General features: G+C 38.8%; 2 protein-coding genes across 2 annotated transcripts; both read left to right on the top strand.

Moving 5' to 3' along the window:
* The first annotated feature begins 6,805 nt into the window (after positions 1 to 6,805).
* Positions 6,806 to 15,187, top strand: OR4D9I (olfactory receptor family 4 subfamily D member 9I). The gene is given in 2 exon segments (NM_001391693.1): positions 6,806 to 7,733; positions 15,171 to 15,187. Coding segments are annotated over 2 exon segments (945 nt in total).
* Positions 15,188 to 23,341: 8,154 nt separating this feature from the next.
* Positions 23,342 to 24,277, top strand: LOC138916843 (olfactory receptor 4D9-like). The gene has a single exon (XM_070230448.1). The coding sequence runs from the start codon at positions 23,342 to 23,344 to the stop codon at positions 24,275 to 24,277; it is 936 nt and encodes a 311-aa protein (XP_070086549.1).
* Positions 24,278 to 25,341: the final 1,064 nt, after the last annotated feature.

Below are 25,341 nucleotides of genomic sequence, written 5' to 3'. Positions count from 1 at the left end.
AATTCCATATGATCTCAGTCATAAGTAGAAGATAAAAACAATGACAAACAAACACATAGCATTGGAGATTGGATTGGTGGTTACCACAGGGGAAGGGGGGAGGGGGGAGGGCAAAAGAGGTGACTAGACTCACATGTGAGGGGATGGACTATAATTAGTTTTAGGGTGGTGAACATGATGTAATCTATACAGAATTTGAAATATATTATGCTGTACATCTGAAAATAAGTAAATAAATAAATAAACTATGAAAAATCATTGGAAATCATGAAAGAAACCTAAAAGTTATTTGTTCAAGAAGGGTTACAAAAGACCAACAAGAAAGGAAGAGGAGGTAAGGGAGAGTGTCATAGATAATTCAGATAAACTGAGCCCTTGTGACAAGGAGAATGATAGTGCCAGCTACAAACGGAAAGTATTTAATTCTTGATAACAATGCTCACATCTATTTTAGACATTTTAAGTGGGAGGTGTGCCATATATCCAAGTGAGACTATCCATAGACCTATAGTGAGACAAGGTTTCAGAAATGACATTGGGAATGAGACAAGAGGGAAAATGGAATTCTTTGATTTTAGGATCTCTAGAACCACAGGGTCTAGAACATGGAGGTGCTCAGAAAATATGTCATAATTAAATACACATACAAAAGAATGAAAGTAGACCACTATCTTACACCATTCATAAAAGTGGACTCAAAATGGATTAAAGACCTGAAACTATTAAACTTCCAGAAGAAAACCTAGGCAGTACACTCTTAGACATCAGTCTTAGCAGCATATTTTCAAGTACTATGTCTGAACAGGCAAAGGAAACAACAGAAAAAATAAACAATTGGGACTATGTCAAATTGAAAAGATTCTGAACAGCAAAGGAAACCATCAACAAAACGAAAAGATAGCCTAACAACTGGGAGAAGATATTTGCATACCCTGTATCTATTAAGGGGTTAATATCCAAAACATATAAAGAACTCATACATCTCAACACCAAAAATCTAACAACACAATTAAAACACGGGCAAAAGATCTGAACAGAGATTTCTCCAAAGAAGATATACAGATGGCGAACAGGAACATGAAAAGATGTTCAATGTCATTAACTACCAGGGAAACGCAAATCAAAACGAGCATGAGATATCACCTCACTCCCATCAGAATGGCTATAATTAACAAGACAGGAAACAATGAGTGTTGGAGTGTGGAGAGAAGGGAACTCTCATACATGGCTAGTGGGAGTGCAAACTGGTGCGGCCACTATGGAAAACAGTACAGAGATTCCTCAAAAAATAAAAATAGATCTACCATATGATCCAGCCACTCTACTGCTGGGTATTTATCCAAAGAATATGAAAACACGAATGCATAGATATTCATGCACCCCTATATTCATTGCAGCACTATTTACAATAGCCAAGACTTGGAAGCAATCTAGGTGCCCCAAAAAGGATGAATGGCTAAAGAGGATGTGGTATATATACACAATGGAATACTACTCAGCCATAAGAAACAATTCAATCCAGCCATCTTTGACAACATGGATGGATCTTGAGGGTATTATGCTAAGTGACATAAGTCAGAGGGAGAAAGTCAGATACTGTATGATCTCACTCATATGTAGAAGATAAAAACAATGAAAAACAAACACATAGAAAGAGAGATTGGATTGGTGGTTAGCAGAGGGGAAGGCGGGGAGGGAGGGGGGTGAAAGGGACAATTAGGCACATGCATGTGGTGATGGATTGTAATTAGTCATTGGACAGTGAACATGTTGTAATCTACACAGAAATCAAAATATATAATGATGTACACCTGAAATGTATATAGTTATAAACCAATGTTACCACAATAAAAAAATTAAAAATGAAATGTAAATAAAATATATAGAAATACCATGTTTAAAAACAATTAAAAAAAAGAAAACAATTGCATTTACAATTGCATCAAAGGGTAAGAAACACAACCAACATAAGCAACAAAGTGAAAGATCTGTTCACTGAAAACCATAAGACATTGATGAAAGAAGCTGAAGAAGAAACAAACAAATGGAAATATATTCCATGCTCATGGGTTAGAAGAATTATTTTAAAATGTCCGTGATACCCAAAGAGATCTACAGGTTCAATGCAATCCATATCAAAATTCCAATAGCATTTTTCACAGAAGGGGAAAAAGAATCCTAAAATTTGTGTAGTATCACAAGACAACTAATAGCCAAAGCAATCCTGTGAAAGAAGAACAAAGCTGGAGGCATCACACTTATGATTTCAAACTACATGCTACAAAGATATAATAATCAAAACAGTATAGTACTGGCATAAAAACAGACGTACAGACCAATGGAACTGAATCAAGAGCTCAGAAATATACCTATGCATACACAGTCAATTAAGTATCAACAAAGAAGCCAAGAATATACAATGGGGAAAGGATACTGTCTTCAGTAAATGTTACAGGTAAAACTGGATAACAACATGCATAATAAAGAAATCAAACTCCTATCTTACACCACTCACAAAAATTAACTTGGAATGGTTTAAAGATTTAAGTATAAAACCTGAAATCATAAGACTCCTAGAAGAAAAAATAGTGGAAAGTTTCCTTGACATTGGCCTTGGCAATAATTTTTTGGATATTACACCAAAAGCACAAGCAACAAAAGCAAAAATTAATAAATGGGACTACCTCAAACTAAAAAGCTTCTGTACAGCAAAAGTAATCAACAAATGAAAAGACAACCTACAGAATAGGAGAAAATATTTGCAAATCACATATGGGATGAGAGGTTAATATCAAAAATATGTGAAGAACTCAATAGCAAAAACACAAACCATTTGATATAAAAATGGGCACAGGACCTGAATAGATATTGTTCCAAACAAGACATATAAATGGCCAACAGTTATATGAAAAGGTGCTCAACATCACTAACCAGCAGAGAAATGCAAATCAAAACCACTGTAAGATTTCACTTAACACCTGTAAGAAGGGCTATCATCAAAAAGACAAGAATAACAGGTGTTGGTGAAGATGTGGAGAAAAGGAAAAACCTTGTGCCCTGTTGGTGGGAAAGTGAATTGGTACAGCCACTATGGAAAACACTATAGAGTTTCCTCAAAACATTAAAATTAAAACTATCATATGAGCCAGCAATCCCATCTCTGGCTATTTATCCAAAGGAAATGAAATCAGGATCTTAAAGAGGTATTGGCACTCTGATGTTCATTGCAACATTATTCACAATATCCAAGATATGGAAACAGTCTAAGCATCCATCGATGGATAAATGGATAAAGACGTGGTGTATACATACCATGGGATATTATCAGTCATGAAAAGAAGAAAATCCTGCCATTTGTGACAACTAGATGGACGTCGAGGGTGTTATGCTAAGTGAAGAAAGTCAGATAGAGAAAGACAAATACTGTATTATTTCATAAATCTGTGTAAACTAAAACTCTAAACTCACAGAAACAGAGAGTAGAATGGTGGTTACCAGGTACTGGGGGGTGGATGAAATGAAGAGATGTTGGTGAAAGTGTACAAACTCCCAAGTATAAGATGAATACGTTTGGAGATCTAATGTACAGATGGTGATGATCGTTAATAATACTTGAAAGTTGCTGAGAGTATATCTTAAATGATCTCACCATACACAAAAAAGTAGTAATTATGTGAGGTGATGAGGAGTAAGCTAACACTATGATGATAATCATTTTGCAACATATAAATGTATCAAATCAACCATTGTATGTCTTAAACACCCACAATGATACACGTCAATAATATCTAAGTGAAGAGGAGAGAAAGAAGAATTACTCATCTCAAACATACAACCTGTCTCATGTGGTTTTTAATCTGTGTAGACTAGTTTAATGTACTAAAACAAAATGGAAAATCAAGTAAACCCAAACCGGTCAGCATTCTGGAAACAGTGGAAGCACATTCTACATAAGAAAGAACCATTCAATAATCTGAGTTAATAATGAGTAACTATTGTAATATTGTAGACAGTTATAATAACATAACTCATCTAGCAGTAATCCACATCAAGAGATTCCATATGAATAGAGCATTGGAAAACAGGAAAAATTGCATTCCTGAAATATCATCTAAGTCATGTTTCTCTACATGTGGAGACTTGTAGCAACATCATGAAACCATAACAATTCTGCGTATAATTAGAAACTAGACTAGGAGCAAAGGATTTTAGGTCCAGTTCTCTTCTAGGTTTTTGAGAGTCAAATTGAAACTCATTTCTATATAGTGTCCTCTGAGCTTTACAAGCAATGAAAATTGGACCCTGTAGTCTCTTGGGCACAGTATTTGGCACATTTTAAAATAGTTCTAATTGAGCGATGGATAAACAGATTTCCTCTACTGCCTCTAAATAATTTGGACACCAACCAAAATGTGTCCATCTGTGTGTGTGTATGTGTGTTTACACATGAACATGTCTCAGTAGCTTCTTAATAACTCCCACTGAAACCTCATCACCAGCAGCAGAATCAGGCACCAACTTCCACTTTCTCGTCCAATAACACTCCCTTTGTAAGTTTTATATTAAGCCTCAAACTGAGGGATTTGTACATAAGACAGGGATACAGTGGAAATTCTTGAAACTGTGATTTCTTTGAATCTGCCCTTTCTCTCCTGAAAGGGGAGTAAAGACACTAAGATATTTAGTCTTCCAAGAGGCTCTGCTTTCACAAACAAAACTTTCAAGAATTAAAGTCACCAGTGTTCTGTTCTGCTCTGTATCTAATAACTTACTATTTGTAGTTGGTGTTTTGGTCAAAGGTGTGAGGTAAAGACATTAAGCTTTTAGCTAATATAAAGGTTATGGATAGTGAAATTGAGTTGTCATGATTGATTATGTACAAATAGTTTGACTTTGATATTTTCCAGCTATATTAAATGCTTCAAAGCCAAAATGATCTTCTCAGTGACAGGAACAACAAAGGTGGGTGTTAACTATTGGAAGAGAGGTGATGTGTGAAGAGGGATTCAGAAATGTGGTCCATTCAGTGTGAGAGAAGGCATCATTCATTTGCTGTGATCCTTTGAGCTGCTTGTTGGTGAGTCCACCTCAGAACAAAGTCAATGTAAATTGGGTTTCCAAAGCCCCTTTCAGCCAAATTCTTATCTTCAGACAGACTCTATCAAATATTCCTGTTATACAAAATTAGATCCTATACATATAAGATTGAAGGGAGTAAAAATAGTTTATTCCTTCCTACTTCCATCACTTCCTTCCTTTCAACAAAATATAGATTCATTATATATTCCATAAGAACACAACCATAACATTAATACTTACTAAAGTATGGTGGGGAAATTGAATAAGTCAACTTTTCTTGAGTCTTCACTCATACTAAATTCTCAAAAAAATAGTACCCGTTTTTACTGCTGGAAATCATGATATCTCCTATCCCACCCAAATCTACCTCTACTTCTCTCATGACACATTTCACAGTTTATCTTGCAATATGTCCATCAATTTATACAAATCATCCACTTGTGTTAGCCTGCAAACACTTTGAGAATGTGGTCCAACTTATCCAAATACATTTGAAATTGCAAGAAGCGTTCGCTTTCTAAGAACAAGGTGGAACAAATAATAATTGTAAAATTTCCTAAGAATGATCGATAACAGCTTATTAAAAGTAGGCGTTATTGAGGCCAGCCTTGTTGCACAGTGGTTAAGTTCGCGTGCTCCACTTGGCAACAGATGTTAGCTCAGGGTCAATCATCCTCACCAAAAAACAAAGGCATTATTCTAATGATACCATCATCTCTCACTGCTGTGGGATCCCTCCACTCTCTTAGCTTAGATCCACAAATGGAAAGACACAGAGGAGAGTGTGGTTGATATAGTATGAACCACCTCTAAAAAGTAGGTCACTGTCTTTATTCTCTCCCTGACACTCAAGTAAGGATCACATCACATTATGGAAGATGAATAAGCTGTAGAGAATTGCTGTACAATATTGTAGCTATACAGTTTCATGCACTTAAAATCTTGTTAAGAAGGTAGGTCTCATGTTTAAGTGTTTTTATCTCAATAAAAGAAAGTAAAGATATTCTTTGAGATTAGGATTTACATATTGTTTCAATGTGTTTCCCAGTCATAAATTTTAATTATCTTAAAATAATTGTTAATCAAACAATCTGATTAGTATAAAGAAATCGCAATAATGAGCTATCTACGTGGAACAATCTGCAATTTTAAGAAATTCAATGTAAAACTGCCCACAGCAAGGAAAATGACTCATGCCAGAGAAACATTGCAATAAGAAACTGAATGACATCCTTTTATTCAGAAAAGCAAGACCTCTTGAAGTCACCAGAATATTTGCTAATATGAATACTGAATTTGTGAACAATAAGTCCTCAATGGCTGGAGCCATGTCTTCCTTATCTTTGTATATAATGCTTCAGACAATTCCAGACATTCAATAAATTTGTGTGGAATAAAAAATAATGATAAAATTTAAAAACTATAATAAATCAATAAAATAAAATATGCTATGGAATTTTAACTACTGAACATAAATGATATTATTTTCAAAAGTAGATTTATAGGGAAAGAATTATTGAATAACTTTGCATGTGATAATTTGGTTTGATCGTGAAACTGAAGGCAATCTCAAAAATTGGGACAACTCAACAAATTGTAAACACTGCAACCACAGGAGGAACAATCTGAATTGCGTTCTTAGTGCTTAGAAAGAAAACAAATTAAATAGCCAAACATTTTCATATGGAGTAGCTTGAAAACAAAGTGAGAGAAAGAAGGTGACTCAATGGAGCTGAAAAACTGCACCAGGGTCAAAGAATTTATTTTCCTTGACCTAACCCAGAATCAAGAACTGAACTGGGTCTTATTCCTTTTCCCGCTTTGGGTGTATGTGACAACTCTGCTGGGAAACCTCCTCATCACGGTCACGGTGACCTGTGAATCTCGCCTTCACACCCCCATGTATTTTTTGCTCCAGAATTTGTCTGTTGCCGACATCTGCTTTTCCTCCATCACAGCTCCCAAGGTTCTGGTGGACCTTCTGTCAGAGAGAAAGACCATCTCCTTCAATGGCTGCTTCACCCAGATGTTTTTCTTCCACCTCATTGGAGGGGTGGATGTATGTTCTTTGTCGGTGATGGCATTTGATCGCTATGTGGCCATCTCCAAGCCCCTGCACTACGTGACCATCATGAGCAGAGGGCGATGCACTGCCCTCATTGTAGCCTGCTGGCTGGGGGGCTTTGTCCACTCCATCGTGCAGATTTCCCTGTTGCTGCCCCTCCCCTTCTGTGGACCCAATGTTCTTGATACTTTCTACTGTGATGTCCCCCAGGTCCTCAAACTCGCTCATACTGACATTTTTGTGCTTGAGCTACTGATGATTTCCAATAGTGGGCTGCTCACCACACTGTGGTTTATCTTCCTGAATGTGTCCTACACAGTCATCCTAATGACGCTGAGGTCTCAGGCAGGGGAGGGCAGGAGGAAAGCCATCTCCACCTGCACCTCACACATCACTGTGGTGACCTTGCACTTTGTGCCCTGTATCTATGTCTATGCCCGGCCCTTCAATGCCCTCCCCACGGATAAGGCCATCTCCGTCACCTTCACTGTCATCTCCCCTCTGCTGAACCCCTTGATCTACACTCTGAGGAACCAGGAGATGAAGTCAGCCATCAGGAAACTGAGAAGAAGATGTGTGCCTTCTGAGAGGATATAGACTGGTCACTCACTCCTTCTCACCACCTTTGAAAATGTCCATCAAATAAACCGCATTGACTAAAGGATTTCTAAATAATTTTGATATTTCTACTGAGATGCACACGACTTTCAAAGATTCTGTTTGGCATGCAATAATAATGTAAAAAGATACGTTTCATGTTGCAAAAGGAAGCAGAGAAATCAAACTGTTAGCTGAAGAGTTGCATAATGCTTATGCAATAGAGCCTTGGAAGAAATAAAGAAAAGAGAATATGTATGCACTCAGAAATTTTATCACATTGGAATTGTTGTGGGGGTTTCATTCAGCTCTATTGCATATAATTGAGAAATACAAATGTTGTTTATTTCAGATGTACAACTTGATGTTTTGATATACATATAGATTGTGAAATGATCATTGGGGGAAAATGGATTAAGGTGGGACCTCTCTTGGTTATTACTTACAACAACATGGAAATCTCCAATTGTATAAATAAAATCAACAATAAGAAAAAGCAAATATATATATACTCAGACATTCCCACTATATTCTTGCTACCAGGAAGGGAGCTGAGAAACATAATGCAGCTTGGGCATTGGATTGCTAAGGTCTTTCATGAAGTAATCACATTTTAATGAAGTAAGCACACTCAAATTAAGTTCCTCCTCTGACTTTCTGATATGAGTAAATTAAATAACTACTACCTGAAGATTTTTCCGTCTGAAGCCCACACTCCAGTGGTTGAGTGCAAGTGCTTTGGAAGCCAGCACAGCTTGAGTTAGAATGTGGACCCCAGTAACTATGGGTTCTATGACCTCATGTAGGTCCTTACCCTGACCTTCCTCTGAACCCCACGCCTACTGACCACACTTCCATGACATTGCCTCAGTGACCAGGGCTCAGCTCAAGCACCACACTCAGGACCTTGTTTCCAATTCCCTGTCCTCCTTCCTCCTATTCCCCCAGTAGGGCTATGATTTATTTATTGTATCCCCAGCACCTAGCACAGCAAGTAGAACGTAGAAAACTGTCCAAAAAATGGTTGAGTTAAAGAACTCAGTGAATGAATATCACCTCTCACTCCTTTCTGTTTCTCAAATCATTGGAGAATAGGAGTAAGAAAACAATGGATTTGTTATTATTTTCTGTTAACATGACTCCCTAAAAATGACAGAAACCTATGAAGCTGCTTCAGACTACGCATATACATTCAAAAAGGTTGGCATGAACGGAAAAACATTATTCAATACATGAACTTGGTTTTTATTTGTTTTCTTGTTCTGCTATTTACTGCATTTGGGAGTTTTTCTTTTTTGCCCTTCATTTCTGCAGGTAGATCCTAGATCTTAAAATTTTTGAAATTAGACAAATGTTCATGTCACAGTACAAATGTCAGTTCAAAAATCAGACATGCAAAGGTCCTCAGGTGGGGATGTGCCCAGGCCTTCATAAGAAGATGAGAGGAAGCAAGGAGGAGACAGGTAATAATTGCAGTCAGAGAGATAATGAGGCCACGGGATCAGGTCCTTAGGACCTTTTAGACATTGTGAGGATTTTGACTTTCACCTAAATAAGATGCGATGCATTTTGAAGGGCTTTGAAGAGCAGAATAGTGATGAATGTTTTAGCAGAAATGCAGTGCTTACTGTTATGAATAGACTGAGGTGGGGCAAGGACAAAAACAGGGAGACCAATTAAGAAGCTACTGCAAAAGTCCCAGGAAAGAAATAATGAAGACACAACTTAGGGTAGTAACAGTGGAGGTGGTGAGAATGGTGAAGAACTCTGAAAGTCGAGCAAGTAGGAGTTGCTGATGGATCCAGTGTGGATTTCCTGGTGATGTGTATGTCCTCTGAGAACTCCATCACCCACTTTCTTCATCTGCCCATTGAGATCTCCTTCACTCTCATCTACATAATCCTTTCAGGTCCAATGGCTCCTTCCAATACTTGTGTGTCACACTTCAGGAATTACCCTACATGGGTGAAACTGCCTAAGGAAGTTGTGCAGAATCCCTAAGAATAGGCATTTATGTCCCAACAGAAAAACTACTAGGGGAAACATCAGAGGTAAGGTGGAATTCTGGGTAAACTGACCTAACAGGATTCTTGCTGAAGGCAGGCCAGGGTGATCAAATATCACTTGGGGCATGGTGGATGGTGAGGAACCTGATTACACACTGATGGTGATCAAAATGGAGGGTGGGGGATTTTGGCTAAACTGAATTAGCAGAATTCCTGTTAAAATTTGACAATGCAGAGACAAGCATGGAGGTCCCAAAGTGGAGGCCTAGTTGAGAAGTTCAGGGGAGCCTGAGTAGAGTTTGGTCAAGGGGAGAATCTTTGTCACTGCTAAAAACTTTTAGATCCTACACAAAAAGTGTGTTCCTAAGGACATGTGCCTGAGTCACATCTTGATTACTCCCACTGAAACCACCTCGCCATCAGTAGAATTTTTCCACAACCACATCCAATTATATGCCCTCTGATAATTCTCACACTAGTTCTGGGATTGACAAATTGGTACATATGATGGAACACTGTGAATCAGTGTGGAAGAGCCAAGGAAATATTATTCCCTGAGTCTGCCCTTTTCCGCATAAAGAAAGCCACTGAAATCACTGGCTTTCAGAGGAGTATTTAACAGAATTTTCTGAAGCCAAATGATTCCCAAGGTTCGTGTGAACATTGTTTAAGATGTTGGAGAAGGAGATTGGAAATTTTAGGTAAGAAACATAACTCTACATGAGTGTGAATGACTATGGTGTCTGAGCGTCAATGAATAAGCATGAGAAGAGGAGTGAGAAAAACTGAAATCTAGATGGAATCGTTAAGATTAATAAATACACTTTGACTAAAAATAATGCAATATATACCCAAGATGCTGCATTCCAGGGTGAACTATCAGTGGCAGACAGCGCAGCTAAGAAATATGAACAAAGAAGATATTGTGAAAGGAGAGTCATAGAAATGAGTTCAGTTTGGAAGTAGGGAGGAGGAAACTCTTTTTTCCTGGGATCCCTTGAATTGCACAAACAAGAGATTTTTCTCATGCTTATTTCATGTAGATGGATCTCCTCAAACTGAAATGCTAAATTTAAAACTAGAAAGAAAATAAAATATTTCAAAAAAAGTTGAAAGAATAGGACAATGAACACCTACATGCCTGTCCTTAGATTTATCAAGAACTAAAATTTTACAACAATGATTTTCTTTCCATGCCTACATATTTGCATCCTTTTCTTTCCAGCCAAACCTCCCACTCATCAGCAACTGTTATATATTCAAGGGGTCCCCTAAAGCCAGGTCTCCCGTTCTCTCCACTCCCATGTGCCCCAAACATAAATGTCACCTCCTCCATGCAGCTTCCTCTGAGCCTCTTGGTGAGAAATCACCCTTTTCTCACACACAGCTCATCTGTCTTATGACGGTCCCCATCACACCCGTATCACTATTATATTTCAGTTGTTTCTCCACTGGTTTGGGATTATATTCATTTCTCTCAAATAACCTAGACCTCTGCCAATTTTTTATCAATATTTGTTAAATAATGAAATGGAGTAAAAATAGCAGAAAAATGGAGCAGAAGGTGGAAGATGTTGTCTGAATTACGAAAGGTAGTTTGTGAACATGGACCTATTCCTTTCTGACAAACAGGCCTGACTTGGAGTATGAAGTACTGTACCTTCTACCCTTCTGTGTAGACCATTGTCTATGGTTTACGTGGAGGTCCCTGTGGAGTGTTTTCATAACTAGGTAGGACCTCCTCATTATCTCTAGTAACTAGATTGAGTTGGTGTTTTCTGGTGATCATTTCCCCACTTTAACTAGTCAGAATTGATAGCTCAGCTACTAATTAGTTCAACACACTCTATTTCCTGATAAGCCTCCTGGGTTAAGGTTACCCAGCATAATACACATCACAACAGATAAGCAGCCATGTGTGCTGAGACTCTGCATATGTTAATTCACCTAATCCCCATAACTTCCCTGTGAGGTGGATATTACTATAATCCCCATTCCACAGATGAAGAAGTGGAGACTCCATGAGGTCTCTCACTTACCCAAATGACACAGTGACAAAGCCAGGACTTGAGCACAGATAGCTCTCACTGCAGAGACCTGCACCAGATTTCTCTGGTCTGCTAAGATGATGTCAGATAAGAAACCAAACCAAGCAAGCACTTTCCTTGCTACCATACACTGTAACCACCCTCTGGGCCACTCTCATTGACAGTAAAAGAAAAATACCCCCTATTTTCCCCCAAAAAAGTATGTTTTGATGAAGCTGTTTTAGAAAACATATTCTAGAAAATGTACAGCTCCTCTAAAAGATTGTCAGTACATTTAAAGGAGCTGTGTGCCTGTGACAGTTACTAACCTGGAGTTTTACTTTAAGGTAACACACACATAAGCACACTTATTGCTTAGGCAATGCTCTAAGTATTGATGCTTTTGCATAGATTAATTCATTTAATCCTCACAAAAATCACACAAGGAAGATGCTATTGTTTCCAAATACTGATGCGGAAGCTGAGGCCAAAGGGGTAAAGTAACTTCTCTTATACCGTAACCAGTAAGTACCAAGCTGGGATTTGAACAGGCTATGTGATGCCAGAGGCTGCCAGGTATCTGCCTGCATGCTCTGATTACTCTTGGTGGCTTGTTTAGTCTCCCATATTAAGTAGACTTTAAACAAAATTACACACAGAAGAAAGACAACTTGAACAGAAAGTGAGCTAGGTGAAAATAAATTTCTTCATTTGTACTGGAAAACCCACCCAAAAAGTGAAAGAAGTGACTTTCACCTTTCTTTTCTTTCTGATTATGGTAATAAAAAAGAGATAAACTGTAAAGAAAGAAATTAAGTCCCTTTCAAGGATTCACAAAAAATAAGAAAGGAATTCAAAAGCAAAATGATTATATTGTAAGCACACACTTAACATTTTAGGAAAATGATAAACTGTTTTCAAAAGTGGTTGCATCATTGTGCATTCCCACCAGAGTTACAATTCCTCTACATTTTTGTCAACTCTTCATATATCCACCTTCTTTATTTTAGCCATTTTAGTAGATGTGTACTGTTATCTCACTATGGCTTTCATTTACATTTCCCCAGTGATGAATGATGTTGAGCATGTTTTCATGTGCTTATCGGCCATCCCTATATCTTCTTGTTGAAGTGCCTGTTCAAAGCATTTGCCCTCTGTTTTTTAATTAAGTGGTTTGTTTTCCTATTGAATTTTAAGAGTTACAACCATCCTATTCTTAGGTACGTACCTAAGAGAAATGGGAACATATGTCCACACAAAGACCTATACACGAACATTCATAAAAGCTTTATGTGTAATAGCCAAAAACTAGAAACAATCCAAAGATTCATCAACAAGCAAACTGAAAAACAAAATGTGGCACATGCATACTATAAAAAGGAAAAAAATATTGGCACATGCAAAAACATGGATGTATTTTGTAAGTGAAAGAAGCCAAACAAAAAGAGAGTACACATTGTAGGATTCCATTTATAGAATGTTCTAGAAAACACAAACTAATAGATAGCGACAGAGCACAGATCAATGGTTACCTGAAGAAGGAAGGGCAGAAGGGACATATTATAAATGGCCACAAAGACATTTTTGCATTGATAAATATATTAACTATCTTCAACACAGTGATGATTTCGTGGGTATACGCTTATGTCAAAATTTATCAAGGTGTACGCTTCAAACATATGATTCTATTTTATGTCAATGACAGCGCAATAAAAAAATAGCATTTAGGAAATAAATTTGACCAGTGAACATAAGAGAAGCTCTGCGTTACCACTTTTATTTCATAGCTGAGGAGTTATTCAACTCCAGGGCTTTTGGTACCTAAAGTAGTTTAAAGTAAAGACAGAAACAAAGAAATCCATTTAAGGAAGATAAGAACAATAGAGAAGAATTTTACAGCTTTAAAATTTTCTAATTTTTCACACCATTAAACTTGTGATTCAAAAAAAGGAGGAGTGCTTCTGTGAAATTCAGTTGAAGGACAACCATGTTGCAGATAGGAGTTCTTAAAGTATTTAAACGGAGCACCCAGTCTGGAAAAAACCCATACTCGTGTGGATCCTCAAAGGACTCCAGTCGTACCTAATAGGCATTGTCTTATCCACACACCAAACTGCATCCATTTTTGTATCCCTTGTGCCAAAATACTCCATTTCTGAATATTTAACATTCACTTGTTTATCTTGGATACTTGGAACTTATATTCTGAGATCACTATTTTTATGCATTTTCTGAAATACTTATAAATTACAGAAGAAAACAATAACTAAATGCATGCTTGTGTAATGAGATGTCATGTAGGACATGTTAGCAATAACCTTGGAAAGGCTCTTCATATACTGATAACACCTCACTAGTTTTCTGACCTAATACCTGACTCTGTAAACATGAATCTATTAATGGAAAGTAAACACTTTCTGAAATAACACTTTTAATTTTTTCCAAGCAATGCGAAGAAGAAAAAATATGATTCAGTGGAGTTGGGAAATGGCACCAGGGTAAAAGAATTTATATTTCTAGGACTTACTCAGTCCCAAGATCTGAGTTTGGTCTTATTTATTTTCCTGTGTTTTGTGTACATGACAACTCTTCTGGGAAACCTCCTCATCATGGTCACTGTGACCTGTGAGTCTCGCCTTCACACCCCCATGTACTTCCTGCTCCGCAATCTAGCCATCCTTGACATCTGCTTCTCCTCCATCACCGCTCCAAAGGTCCTGGTAGACCTTCTGTCAAAGATAAAGACCATATCCTATACTAGCTGCATGATGCAAATATTTTTCTTCCACCTGCTTGGTGGAGCGGATATTTTCTCTCTCTCTGTGATGGCATTTGATCGCTACATAGCCATCTCCAAGCCCCTGCATTATGTCACCATCATGAGTAGGGGGCGATGCACTGCCCTCATTTTGGCTTCCTGGGTGGGGGGCTTTGTCCACTCCATCGTGCAAATTTCCCTATTGCTGCCCCTCCCTTTCTGTGGACCCAATGTTCTTGACAGCTTCTACTGTGATGTCCCCCATGTCCTCAAACTCGCCTGTAGACACCTCTGCACTTGAGCTCCTGATGATTTCCAACAATGGCTTAGTCACTACCCTTTGGTTTATCTTCCTGCTTGTGTCCTACACAGTCATCCTAATGATGCTGAGGTCTCAGGCAGGGGAGGGCAGGAGGAAAGCCATCTCCACCTGCACCTCACACATCACTGTGGTGACCCTGCACTTTGTGCCCTGTATCTATGTCTACGCCCGGCCCTTCACTGCCCTCCCCACAGATAAAGCCATCTCTGTCACCTTCACTGTCATCTCCCCTCTGATGAACCCCTTGATCTACACTCTGAGGAACCAAGAAATGAAGTCAGCCATGAAGAGACTGAAGAGAAGACTCATGCCTTCTGTGGTGGAATAGAGTAAGAGTTTCCAACCTCTTCATCACCAAGGACTAAATACATTATTTTTCCCACAAGTTCTATTTACATACTCAAATATGTTGTCAATAAACTAATATACATTTACTAGGTAACAATTTATTTTCCTAGTAAAGTTAATAGGTTGCTGGTAACCCAAGCTTCTGGTAAGCATGAAGTAACTAGTGTTATAGGATTGAGCTCATTGATGTATTTCCATTCAAATATCAAAGTAACAATGTGTCAATCAGGACAACTATATGGCAAGTGAAGAGAATGATTGAATCCATCTCCTTTTCAAGAGGTAAGCAAACAGAAGCCTAGAGTTAGAGTGATTTGCTCAAGATCCCACATCCACTTAATTACAGAGATAAGTCTTCAGATACCCAATTGATTGCTCTTAAACTATGTGGATGTAATTTATTACATTACTGGACCTGTCTATGCCAAACTGTGATCCTGTTCTAGAAAGATTTCATGATCAGTGCATCTGAAGCACACATATATGGGGACATATGGCCCATCACAGATTAAGACATTTTTTCTGCTTAGTTGAACTCTACATGGGCTTGTGACCTCTTGAGAACCTCAAAGGCACACAATGGTTGTCCTCCTGGATTCCTATCAGGAATGAAGAAGGCTTGAAAGATTTCCAATAATGGCCTACAGGGATTTATGTCATGCAGAACTACATGTACCAGATTCACATTCTTGTGGTAGGTTTAGACAAAGGCAGAACCTCAGAGATCCTACACAAAGAGCAAGCCATTCTCATTATTCCAAAACTGATCTTCTAGTCCAGCCTTACCAGGACCAATCTCAGATTGGCTTCTCCATTGAGAATTTACACTCTTCCCACTTCTCACTGCCCAAGAGAGAGAGGAAGGATTAAAGAAGATAAAACTCTAAACAGTCTGTTTTTCAATCTATTGGTGTTTGTGAAGAAGAAGTATAGGCTAGTGTTTTTGTCTGGGAAATCATGGTAAAAGTAAACCATTATAGCTGAATGCTCTAACCTCAGAGTCATACAGCCTTGGGTCCAAATCCTATCTCTGCCATCCCCCAGTTGCCTAATCTTGAGCAGGTTATTTTATGTCTTCAGAAGTCATAGGTCATCTATAATAAGGTACTTATTTACATGTCATGGAGTTGTTGTCAGGGTTAAAATGAGATGGTATATGTGAAACATACAATGCCTGGCAGGTAGTAAATGCTCAGTGAAAGGCTAATGTCATTATTAATATCATCCAAATGGCTGTGCATTACGCACATTCTGACCCAACCCTAACCCTAATCCCCATCGACCTGTTACACTCTTCTCCTACAGGACCCATACTCCTCATTATTGGGAAAAAACTGATGGGGTAGAAAACATGGGAATGTACGTTGAATTCAAAGCATCTTTCATCTTAAAATTTCCAGCTTTTGGTCATTAAAATGTGACAATAGCTTTGCTTCTTATTGTTACAACTTAAAGAGTCATCCAGAAACTGTTGAGATAAAGCATAGGAGAGTTTCATAGTAAAAGAAGGTAATGGGTCAAATATAAACCCTTGGCTTTTAGAGTAGAGATAAGGGATCAGAACAAGATGTCAGAGCACCCAGGACAGAGAAGAGCCCAAGCAGAGTTAGCCAAAGGATACTGAGCGTTGAGGACAAACTTTACTTATGTCCCACTTTGGGTCTGGAATGGCACCATAAGCATTCATTGCCAAACTGGTTCAATTCACTGCAATTGCTTGTCACCTGGTCTATCAATACTAAATTTTTACAATATTAACCTGCTTCCCCTAAAATGAAAATTCTAAGAATAATTCACATTTGTCGAGTCACTGTTCACAAGGTCCTGCTTCCTTTGCTCAGGCAGCACTGGTCGCGAGTCTCTAAGCTTTCCTATATGAAATTGCCTATGAAAAATGCATACCACAAACTACTTTATAGTCTATTTCATGCCAACGTGTCCTTTTCTCTCCTTCCTATGTCTCGTGACTTACTCAAATCAGATTTTTATCACTATGTCAGAATTGGATGGCACCAAAGATCTATGGGGTCTGAATCACTAACTGTATCTCAGAAGCATAACCCCAAGAGACCAAGAACCAAAGAACCCTTGCCACATCACTGTCCCTGAGACTTCCTCAAGCCACGTTTAAACACACAACACAATCTGATTCAATAATCCAGGGGAAGGGGAAAGAATTACATCTGATTACAAAAACATCTATCATTGATCTGGATGGTGTAAAATCTAAAGGTGGGCTGCATTTTTCCCAACTAAATCAGCCTTTATTATTTTTAAGCTCTGCTGCTAAGACCCATGGAAAAGTCGACTGGCTGCTCTGGACACACACATAGCTTTCAAAATACCCTTTCTTACATTGCTCCCTGAATCAAATATTTCAATGATCAACATCTCTTGGTACCTGTGAACCCAATAACATAAAATAATTCTGAAGTAATTAACCTGATGAATATCAACAGCTGTCACTAGGCTACCTTCCTAGATTCTAAGGGAGCTGTGGGTCTTAGAGATGTAGATTAAGATAATTGTGTAGTATCAATGAACACATTGCATTCAACAAAATTGGACATATAAATCCACATCAATCAATCTCTGACAGCTGCCCTGACAGTAGCCACAAAGATTTGATTTTTCCATTACTACTCTTTTAATTAAGCTTTACATCTCAGCCAATTAAAGCAAAGCAATTTTGGTTAGAAGGAAGACAGCACAGCCCTTGGTGTAGTTTAAAATGCTTTCTTCTTGAACCAAGAGGGATGATGCACTGTCTAGAGAAAGATATGTGTACTGAAAGTGCACTAGTGCCTCTGCATGTACATGTGAGATGGAACATGGAGATGAGGGAGAGAGAGGAGGAGGGCTTGATGACATTTTAATGACTCCTACAGGAACTCCATTGAATTGGTCACTCAGCTTCCACATCCATATGCAACTATATTCCCTTTACTGATTACTTTAATAGGCTTGTGGCTGACAGACTAATAGACGTAGCTGAGTCACGGTAAGGCAAAGTGGAATTGTCGAATGATATGATTCCCTGAGGTTGCCATTTCCCATATGAAGGAAGAAGATAAAAAAAAATCACTAGCCTTGAGCTAGGCTTTCCATTAAACAATGAATTTCGCCAGAGCCTACATCTTATAAGATGCAGTTGGAGCATTATAAGAGGATCAATTTCCCACTTGAAGACTGATGTCAGTTAGTGTTGGGGTGTGTGAACTTCTAAAACTGATAAGCTGTTAGGGCTTATTTGTCAAAAATGCTGCCATTGTGTGGAATGTTCCTTTTGAAACCAAAACTCTTAATGAAGCAAAGAAAAAGGTTAGTTTTTCATGACTAGGAAGTGGGGAAGTGTGGCTTGAAAAATATTAGAAGGTCAGTTGACGCGGGGGGATGGGATGTATTTTACTTGGCATGATGTTGAGGTTGAAAATTATTTGAAGGCAATTGAGAAGGTGTTCACATCCCCAGCTCTCAGGAGGGTGATTGCCTTGAAAAACAGCACTCTAAAAGCCTTCCTAAATTCATTATATGCTTCCTAGCCAGCTTTGCTTCTTGTCTGGAAGTAGAAGTTTGGGGCTTTAAGCAAGGTCTTTGAATGGCTAGCTTATCTGTGTCCTCATGTGCAACTGAATATGAATAATGTTCCTAAAATTTTTAGAGATTCATTCAAGAGTAGAGGCTTTTCAATGTTAGGAAAGAGAAAAAGGAGCAGCATTTCCTCAGTGGGAAGCTGGAGTATAGGGATAACATTCAGTTTGCAGGTTCTTACGAGATGCTTGATAAGCTTGTTTCCAAAGGATGGTCCTCTTTGGTGTGATTTTTAAGAACTCCTGTGATCCTTATTTTGACCTTGCAACACATAAAATTATATTTCTTTATCCATTTGCCCCCTTCCCCCTCTTATATGCATGAGTTTCACTACAATGTGCGTAATCCTATACTTTCAAAGTATCCTTCCCACTCTTTGCAAAAGACAGCATCCATAGGAACAGACCAGATCCATTACTTTTGAGAGTTTATGTTTGAGGAGATGCTACTCAGAACTCACTTCCCCTGCCACTGAAGCACTATGAAGCTGATCCAGGCAGTTGGTTGAGGTACCCACAATGACTATAAAATTTGCTTTCTTCAAACTCTGCTTTTTTTTTTTCAGAGTCACTTCTGACATCATCTCATACTAAGGCAGTCTCAGTCACAGCTCTCACTCACCACCTGCAGGCTCCTTACACCCACAGACTAACTTGATTTGAAAAAGATTTTTCTGAGCCTTTTTCTTTGTACCATTTTCTGGGAAGGGCTGATAAACACTGGGAAGAACTATAGTTGCAGTAGTTAAGAGCATAAGTCTTTGGAATAAGACAAAATGAGACCTGGCTTTACCAGCTGGGAGACCTTGAGCAACTTACTTAATCTTTCTGTGTCTCAGTTTCTCATCTATAAAATCAGGACAGTAATGTCAACTTCACATGGATATTATAGGTTTTGGAGAGATAAAATGAAGCAGTCAGTACAAGAATCACTCCACAAAAGTTTTCTAAAAACAAACTTCAGCAAAGCAAACCTCCATTATTTTGCCAACATTTCCATAATGTTGAGACCTTGGAAGTAGCATGGACCCCCCTGGGGCCTGATATCAAGATGATTGGATTTGTAAATGAGGATTATAATCTATTTTCTTTCCATAAAGGATTGTAATATAAATAACTATATCTAAACTGCATACACAAATTTATTTATGTTTCTAAGGAGGTGTATGATACAATACTCTGATTTTTTGAACACGTCTTAGCTCAAATTCATAAGTGAAAAAGAAAAAAGTCCCTAGAGGAGAGAGAGTATTTGCCACTTACCTCAAGTGTTGAGAAGAGGGCTTTGAACGACACAATCAATAGCAAGATGAACCAGTCCCAGACAACCCCACAGATGAACCTGGCATGTATAAGGAAAGAAGCACTCACCTGGAGCTGATGAGACTGGCAAAATCAGATTCCTCAGCTGCTTTCAGTTTCCTAAACAGACATACAATCTCATCTACTCCTTAGAAGCACCTTGTGTATGAGGTAGGTCTCATTATTTTTGTGTGGTAGATAAATTATAGTGATGCAGGCTGAGAACTGACTCTAAGCCATTCCCTGTGAAACTCCCATGTATTTCTCATGAGTTTGGTACAATTATGGAGTGATTTGCCCAAGGCCACACCAACTAGGAAGGTGGTAAAATCCAAATTGCCTGACTGTTCCAGAGGATCCACACGTGTGTATCCAAAATGCAAGTGTGGGATATGATACTGTTCAGCACACCTCCTGGATGGAGTTTAAAAACATCGTATGCCCAAATGGGGCTATTTTCATATACATCCTCATGATTTTGTACCTCCTCCCTTTTCTTTCTGCCGACTCCACCACCTGCAACACTCTTATTGTCTTAACTGTAAACCTCCTGACGAAAAGATCTATGTTTGAGTCGCCTTTCACTCAAAAAGACCATCTCAATGTCATTATGATGGTTAATTTTGTGTCAACTTGACAGGCGACATGGCGCCCAGATTAAACATTATTTCTGGGTGTGTCTGTGAGAGTGTTTCCAGATGAGATTAGCAGTTGAATAGATGGACTCAGTAAAGCAGACTAATTGCCTTCTCAATTAAGGTACACATCATCCAATTCACTGAGGGTCTGAGTAGAACAAAAGGTGGAGGAAGGAGAAATGTGCCCCATTTTCCCTGCCTCACAGCATGAGCTGGGACATCTCATCTCATTTTCTCCTTCCCTCGGACTGCGATTTACACATTGCCTTCCCTACTTCTCAGGTCATCAAACTAGCACTGAATTATACCATCAGCCTTCCGGGGTCTCCAACTTGCAGACAGCAGATCTTGGGACTTCTCAGCTTCCATAATCACGTGAGCCAACTCTTCATTATAATTTTACCTTGTATATCTATATATGTCCTATTGATTCTGTTGCTCTGCTGAACCCTCATACGGTCACAGAAATATCTAGAAGAAGGAAGCAAAGAAGGAAAGAGAAACAGGTGAGGAAAAGAAAGGAGGAAAGGAGAGCACAAGTGACAACGTAATGTATGAGGCTTGTTGCAGTGGTTTCCTCAGCAGAAGATTTGAAAACCATTGACTTATCAGTCCAATATCCAAAAGAAAGATTCTAGAGTGGGCTGCTGTCATTCATTGAAATCTGTTTCCACACTCTAGATTAACTGAACAGTGTTTTAGGGGTGATTTCTCCACCTTCTAGCCATGGTAAGTATAGTGTAGGGAATTCTTACATCTGAGATGCTAGAGACCTGAAATTTCCCACAATCGTTATTCTGAACATGTGTTCGTATCACTCTGTGCCATTGACATAAACACCAAAGATGAGGAGACTGAGATGAATCCGAACTGATGACCATGGAATCCGAAAGGAGGCTCTTATCTTATTCTTCCAGGTCAGCAAAAATGAGAGTGCTGCTTGGGGAAACATGGTCTTTTAAGGATTTTTTTCTGAGGTTTAAAGAACAAAGTAAAGAAAACATAGAGAAACAAAAATCAGAATCTGAGAAGGCACTACATGTGGACAGAAGGGCAACCTGCCTAACACAAGAATTCGGGAGGACCTAAAGTCTGTAGGTGAGAAAAAGATAAAAAGGTAACTCAAGTTGTAGCTGGTAAAGGCTGTAAGTATATAACTGTAAAAGTAACCATTATGCAGTGGGTCGTCAATTAAACCTCACTTGGATGAAAGTCATTCTGTAGACATGAGATTAAAATGTTATAATCACCAGGTTCATTATTTTTAACTTTCTGCTGAAGGATAATATACAAACATACAGAAAAATGCACATTAGTGTACAGCTCAATGAATTTTCACACAAGCAATAAATTTTTGTAACAAGCACCTAGATTAAGAAACAGAACATTCTCAGTAGTTCAAAATCCTCCCTCATATTTCCTTTAGTTTGGTATACTTTTTGTTCTTTATGTGAACAAAATAAGTGGGTGCACACTTTGTTGTGCCTGGCTTAGACTCTACATTGTGCTTATGAGACATTTATGTTGTTTCACGTACCGTACATTGATCATTCCCATGGCTCTATGGTATTGTATGAATTTAACAATTTATTTATCTTTTCTACTGTTGATGGGCATTTGTGTCATTTCCAGTTTGAGGCAATTACAAACAGTGCTGCTATGAATATTCTAGGATACGTCTTGGTGGAGATGACATATGCACATATGTACATACTTCCTAGGAGTGAAATAGATTATTCTGAGGACGGAGATGTATCCTCAGAAAAATCAATACGTACAACTGAATGAACTATATATATGTATCCATTCTAAGATAGGTGATTAGATAGATATACATAGATATAGGTATAGATATGGATATGGATATAGATCATGGCGTTAGCAGATATAATCAGACAGCAAAGTGATTCTCCCGATTTGCACACCCACCAGCAGGCTATGAGAGGTTCCAGTTGTTCCACGTCTTCACCATCACGGGATATTTTTCATCTTTTTCAGTTTAGCCATTTTGGTACGTAGGTAGTAGTTCCTTGCTGTAATTTCAATTTACATTTCCCTGATAATTCATGAAGTTGAATTGCAATTTGAATATCCTCCTTGGTAAAGTTTTGGTTAGTGTCTTTGCCGTTTTCTCTTTCAACATCTATCTTTCTTTACTGATTTGTAAAATATTCTTTACATATTTTGGACCTGAAGCTTTTCTTAGTATACATATTGTAAATATCCTCCCATTTGCAGGTTGTCTGTTAATTCGCATAATGGTGTCTTTTGTGAAGAAACATTCTTCATATCAAATTCATGCTTATTTTTTAATAACTGTCATATTTTGTATTAAAAGTACAATTGAATAGGTTCACGGATCTGTCACCTGTGTTTCAGTGGCCACAGTGATAGAACCTACCTGTTTGGATGACTGAGTCAAAAACCTGGGTCCTCTTCCACTAGTGGCACAGAATTGCAGGCACGGCCACATACATAAAAGATGAACTTCCTCCCCAGGAAAGCATCAGACACAAGTGACAGAAAGACAACAGTAGATTTCATAAAACTTTCTTTAACTGCACTTTTATTTCTTCCAGAGATATACTTCAAAAAGGATCTGGGACCCAATGGAGCAGGGAAATTATACCACAGTGAAAGAATTTATTTTCCTGGGAATTACCCAGTCTCGAGAACTGAGCTGGGTCTTATTTGTCTTCCTGTTTTTGGTGTACATGACAACTCTGATGGGAAACCTCCTCATCATGGTTACAGTTACCTGCGAAGCTCACCTTCACACTCCCATGTACTTCCTGCTCCGCAATCTATCTGTTCTTGACATCTGCTTTTCCTCCATCACAGCGCCTAAGGTCCTAGCTGATCTTCTGTCAGAGAGAAAAACCATCTCCTTCAGTGGCTGTGTCACTCAAATGTTCTTCTTCCACCTTCTGGGAGGTGCGGATGTTTTTTCTCTCTCTGTGATGGCATTTGATCGCTACATAGCCATCTCAAAACCCCTCCATTATATGACCATCATGAACAGGGGACGATGCACTAGCCTGGTTGTGGCCTCCTGGGTGGGGGGCTTTGTCCACTCCATCGTGCAAATTTCCCTATTGCTGCCCCTCCCCTTCTGTGGACCCAATGTTCTTGCCACTTTCTACTGTGATGTCCCCCAGGTGCTCAAACTCGCCTGCACTGACACCTTCACTCTGGAGCTCCTGATGATCTCTAATAATGGATTGGTCAGTTGGTTTATATTCTTCTTTCTCCTCATATCCTACACAGTCATCCTGAGGATGCTGAGATCTCATACTGGAGAGGGCAGGAGGAAAGCCATCTCCACCTGCACCTCACACATCACTGTGGTGACCCTGCACTTTGTGCCCTGCATCTATGTCTATGCCCGGCCCTTCACTGCCCTCCCCACAGATACTGCCATTTCTGTCACCTTCACTGTCATCTCTCCTTTGCTCAATCCTATGATCTACACCCTGAGAAATCAGGAAATGAAATCAGCCATGAGGAAACTAAAGAAACGACTATGGCATTCAGAAAAGATTTAAATTCTATGAGGATGTGCTAACACTGAAATTTAAAGATAGATATTAAATTTCACTTCCTCAAAATGTCCAGAGATCACCTTAATGCCAAGAAGAAAGGGGCATCTATGGATACCATGGGGTCCTAAAAGAGGCTGGTCCTATAGTACGTACTGGGGACCCATGGGTGATACCGCTTTAAGGTGAGACCCATTATGTCTTCCACTACTCGCTTTCAATTATTCATTCCACATATATTTACAGAGTATGTATTATGTGCTTGGCAGAGGTGGGATTCAGACTGCTGCAGAAAGATTAAAGATAGTCACTGTCCTACAGGCACACTCCAAGATGCTATAAGAGGATATGGACAAAGTGCAGTGGAAATATTGTAGGCACTTTACTTGAGAGCTTCAAAGGACATTCGACAGTGAGGAGACCTTTTCAAGGGGAAAAAGATAGAAAGGGACAGTCTAGGCAAAGAAGTCAGTATTTGTGGAGGGAAAGACTGATGTAAGAGTGTGCCACGTTCATGCAACAGTGAGCTCGTTTTAGCCACGAAGTAGTACACTCCTGGAGTCAATACCAGTATTTGACGTTTGGAAGGAAAAACTCCGTCTGTGGTCTCCTGAGCAATGCAAATCTGTGATTTCTACTAGGGACAGAGGATCCCCAAATCACTCCAAGGCCATGGTTTCCTCCTGGCAGAAGGAGGTAATGCTGTAATTGGGAGTATTCAGGAAAAATTAACACTGATGAGTAGAGGCTTTGGACAGCTCACCTGGATTCATGAAAGGCTTAAGCAAACACAGATGCTAAGCACTCCCATGGGAAGCAACTGACTCCCCATTAGAGAGCAGAATTATCCCAATCACAGACTGGATAGGCCCAAATGTCTCATTGTTTCTGTTTTTTTGTTTCTTGGGAGTTTTTTTTCCAGGTTTGTTGAGATATAATTGACATGTAACATCATGTAAGTTTAAGGTGTAAATCATGTTGATATGATAAACTTATATATTACTATATTATTACTCCCATAGCATTAGCTACCACCTTCATCACATCACATCACATGATTAACATTTCTC

This window comes from Equus caballus, chromosome 12 (genome assembly GCF_041296265.1).
Source record: "Equus caballus isolate H_3958 breed thoroughbred chromosome 12, TB-T2T, whole genome shotgun sequence".
Lineage (NCBI taxonomy): Eukaryota > Metazoa > Chordata > Mammalia > Perissodactyla > Equidae > Equus > Equus caballus.
Note: the sequence above shows the minus strand (reverse complement) of the source record. Positions and strands in the feature narration are given on the sequence as shown.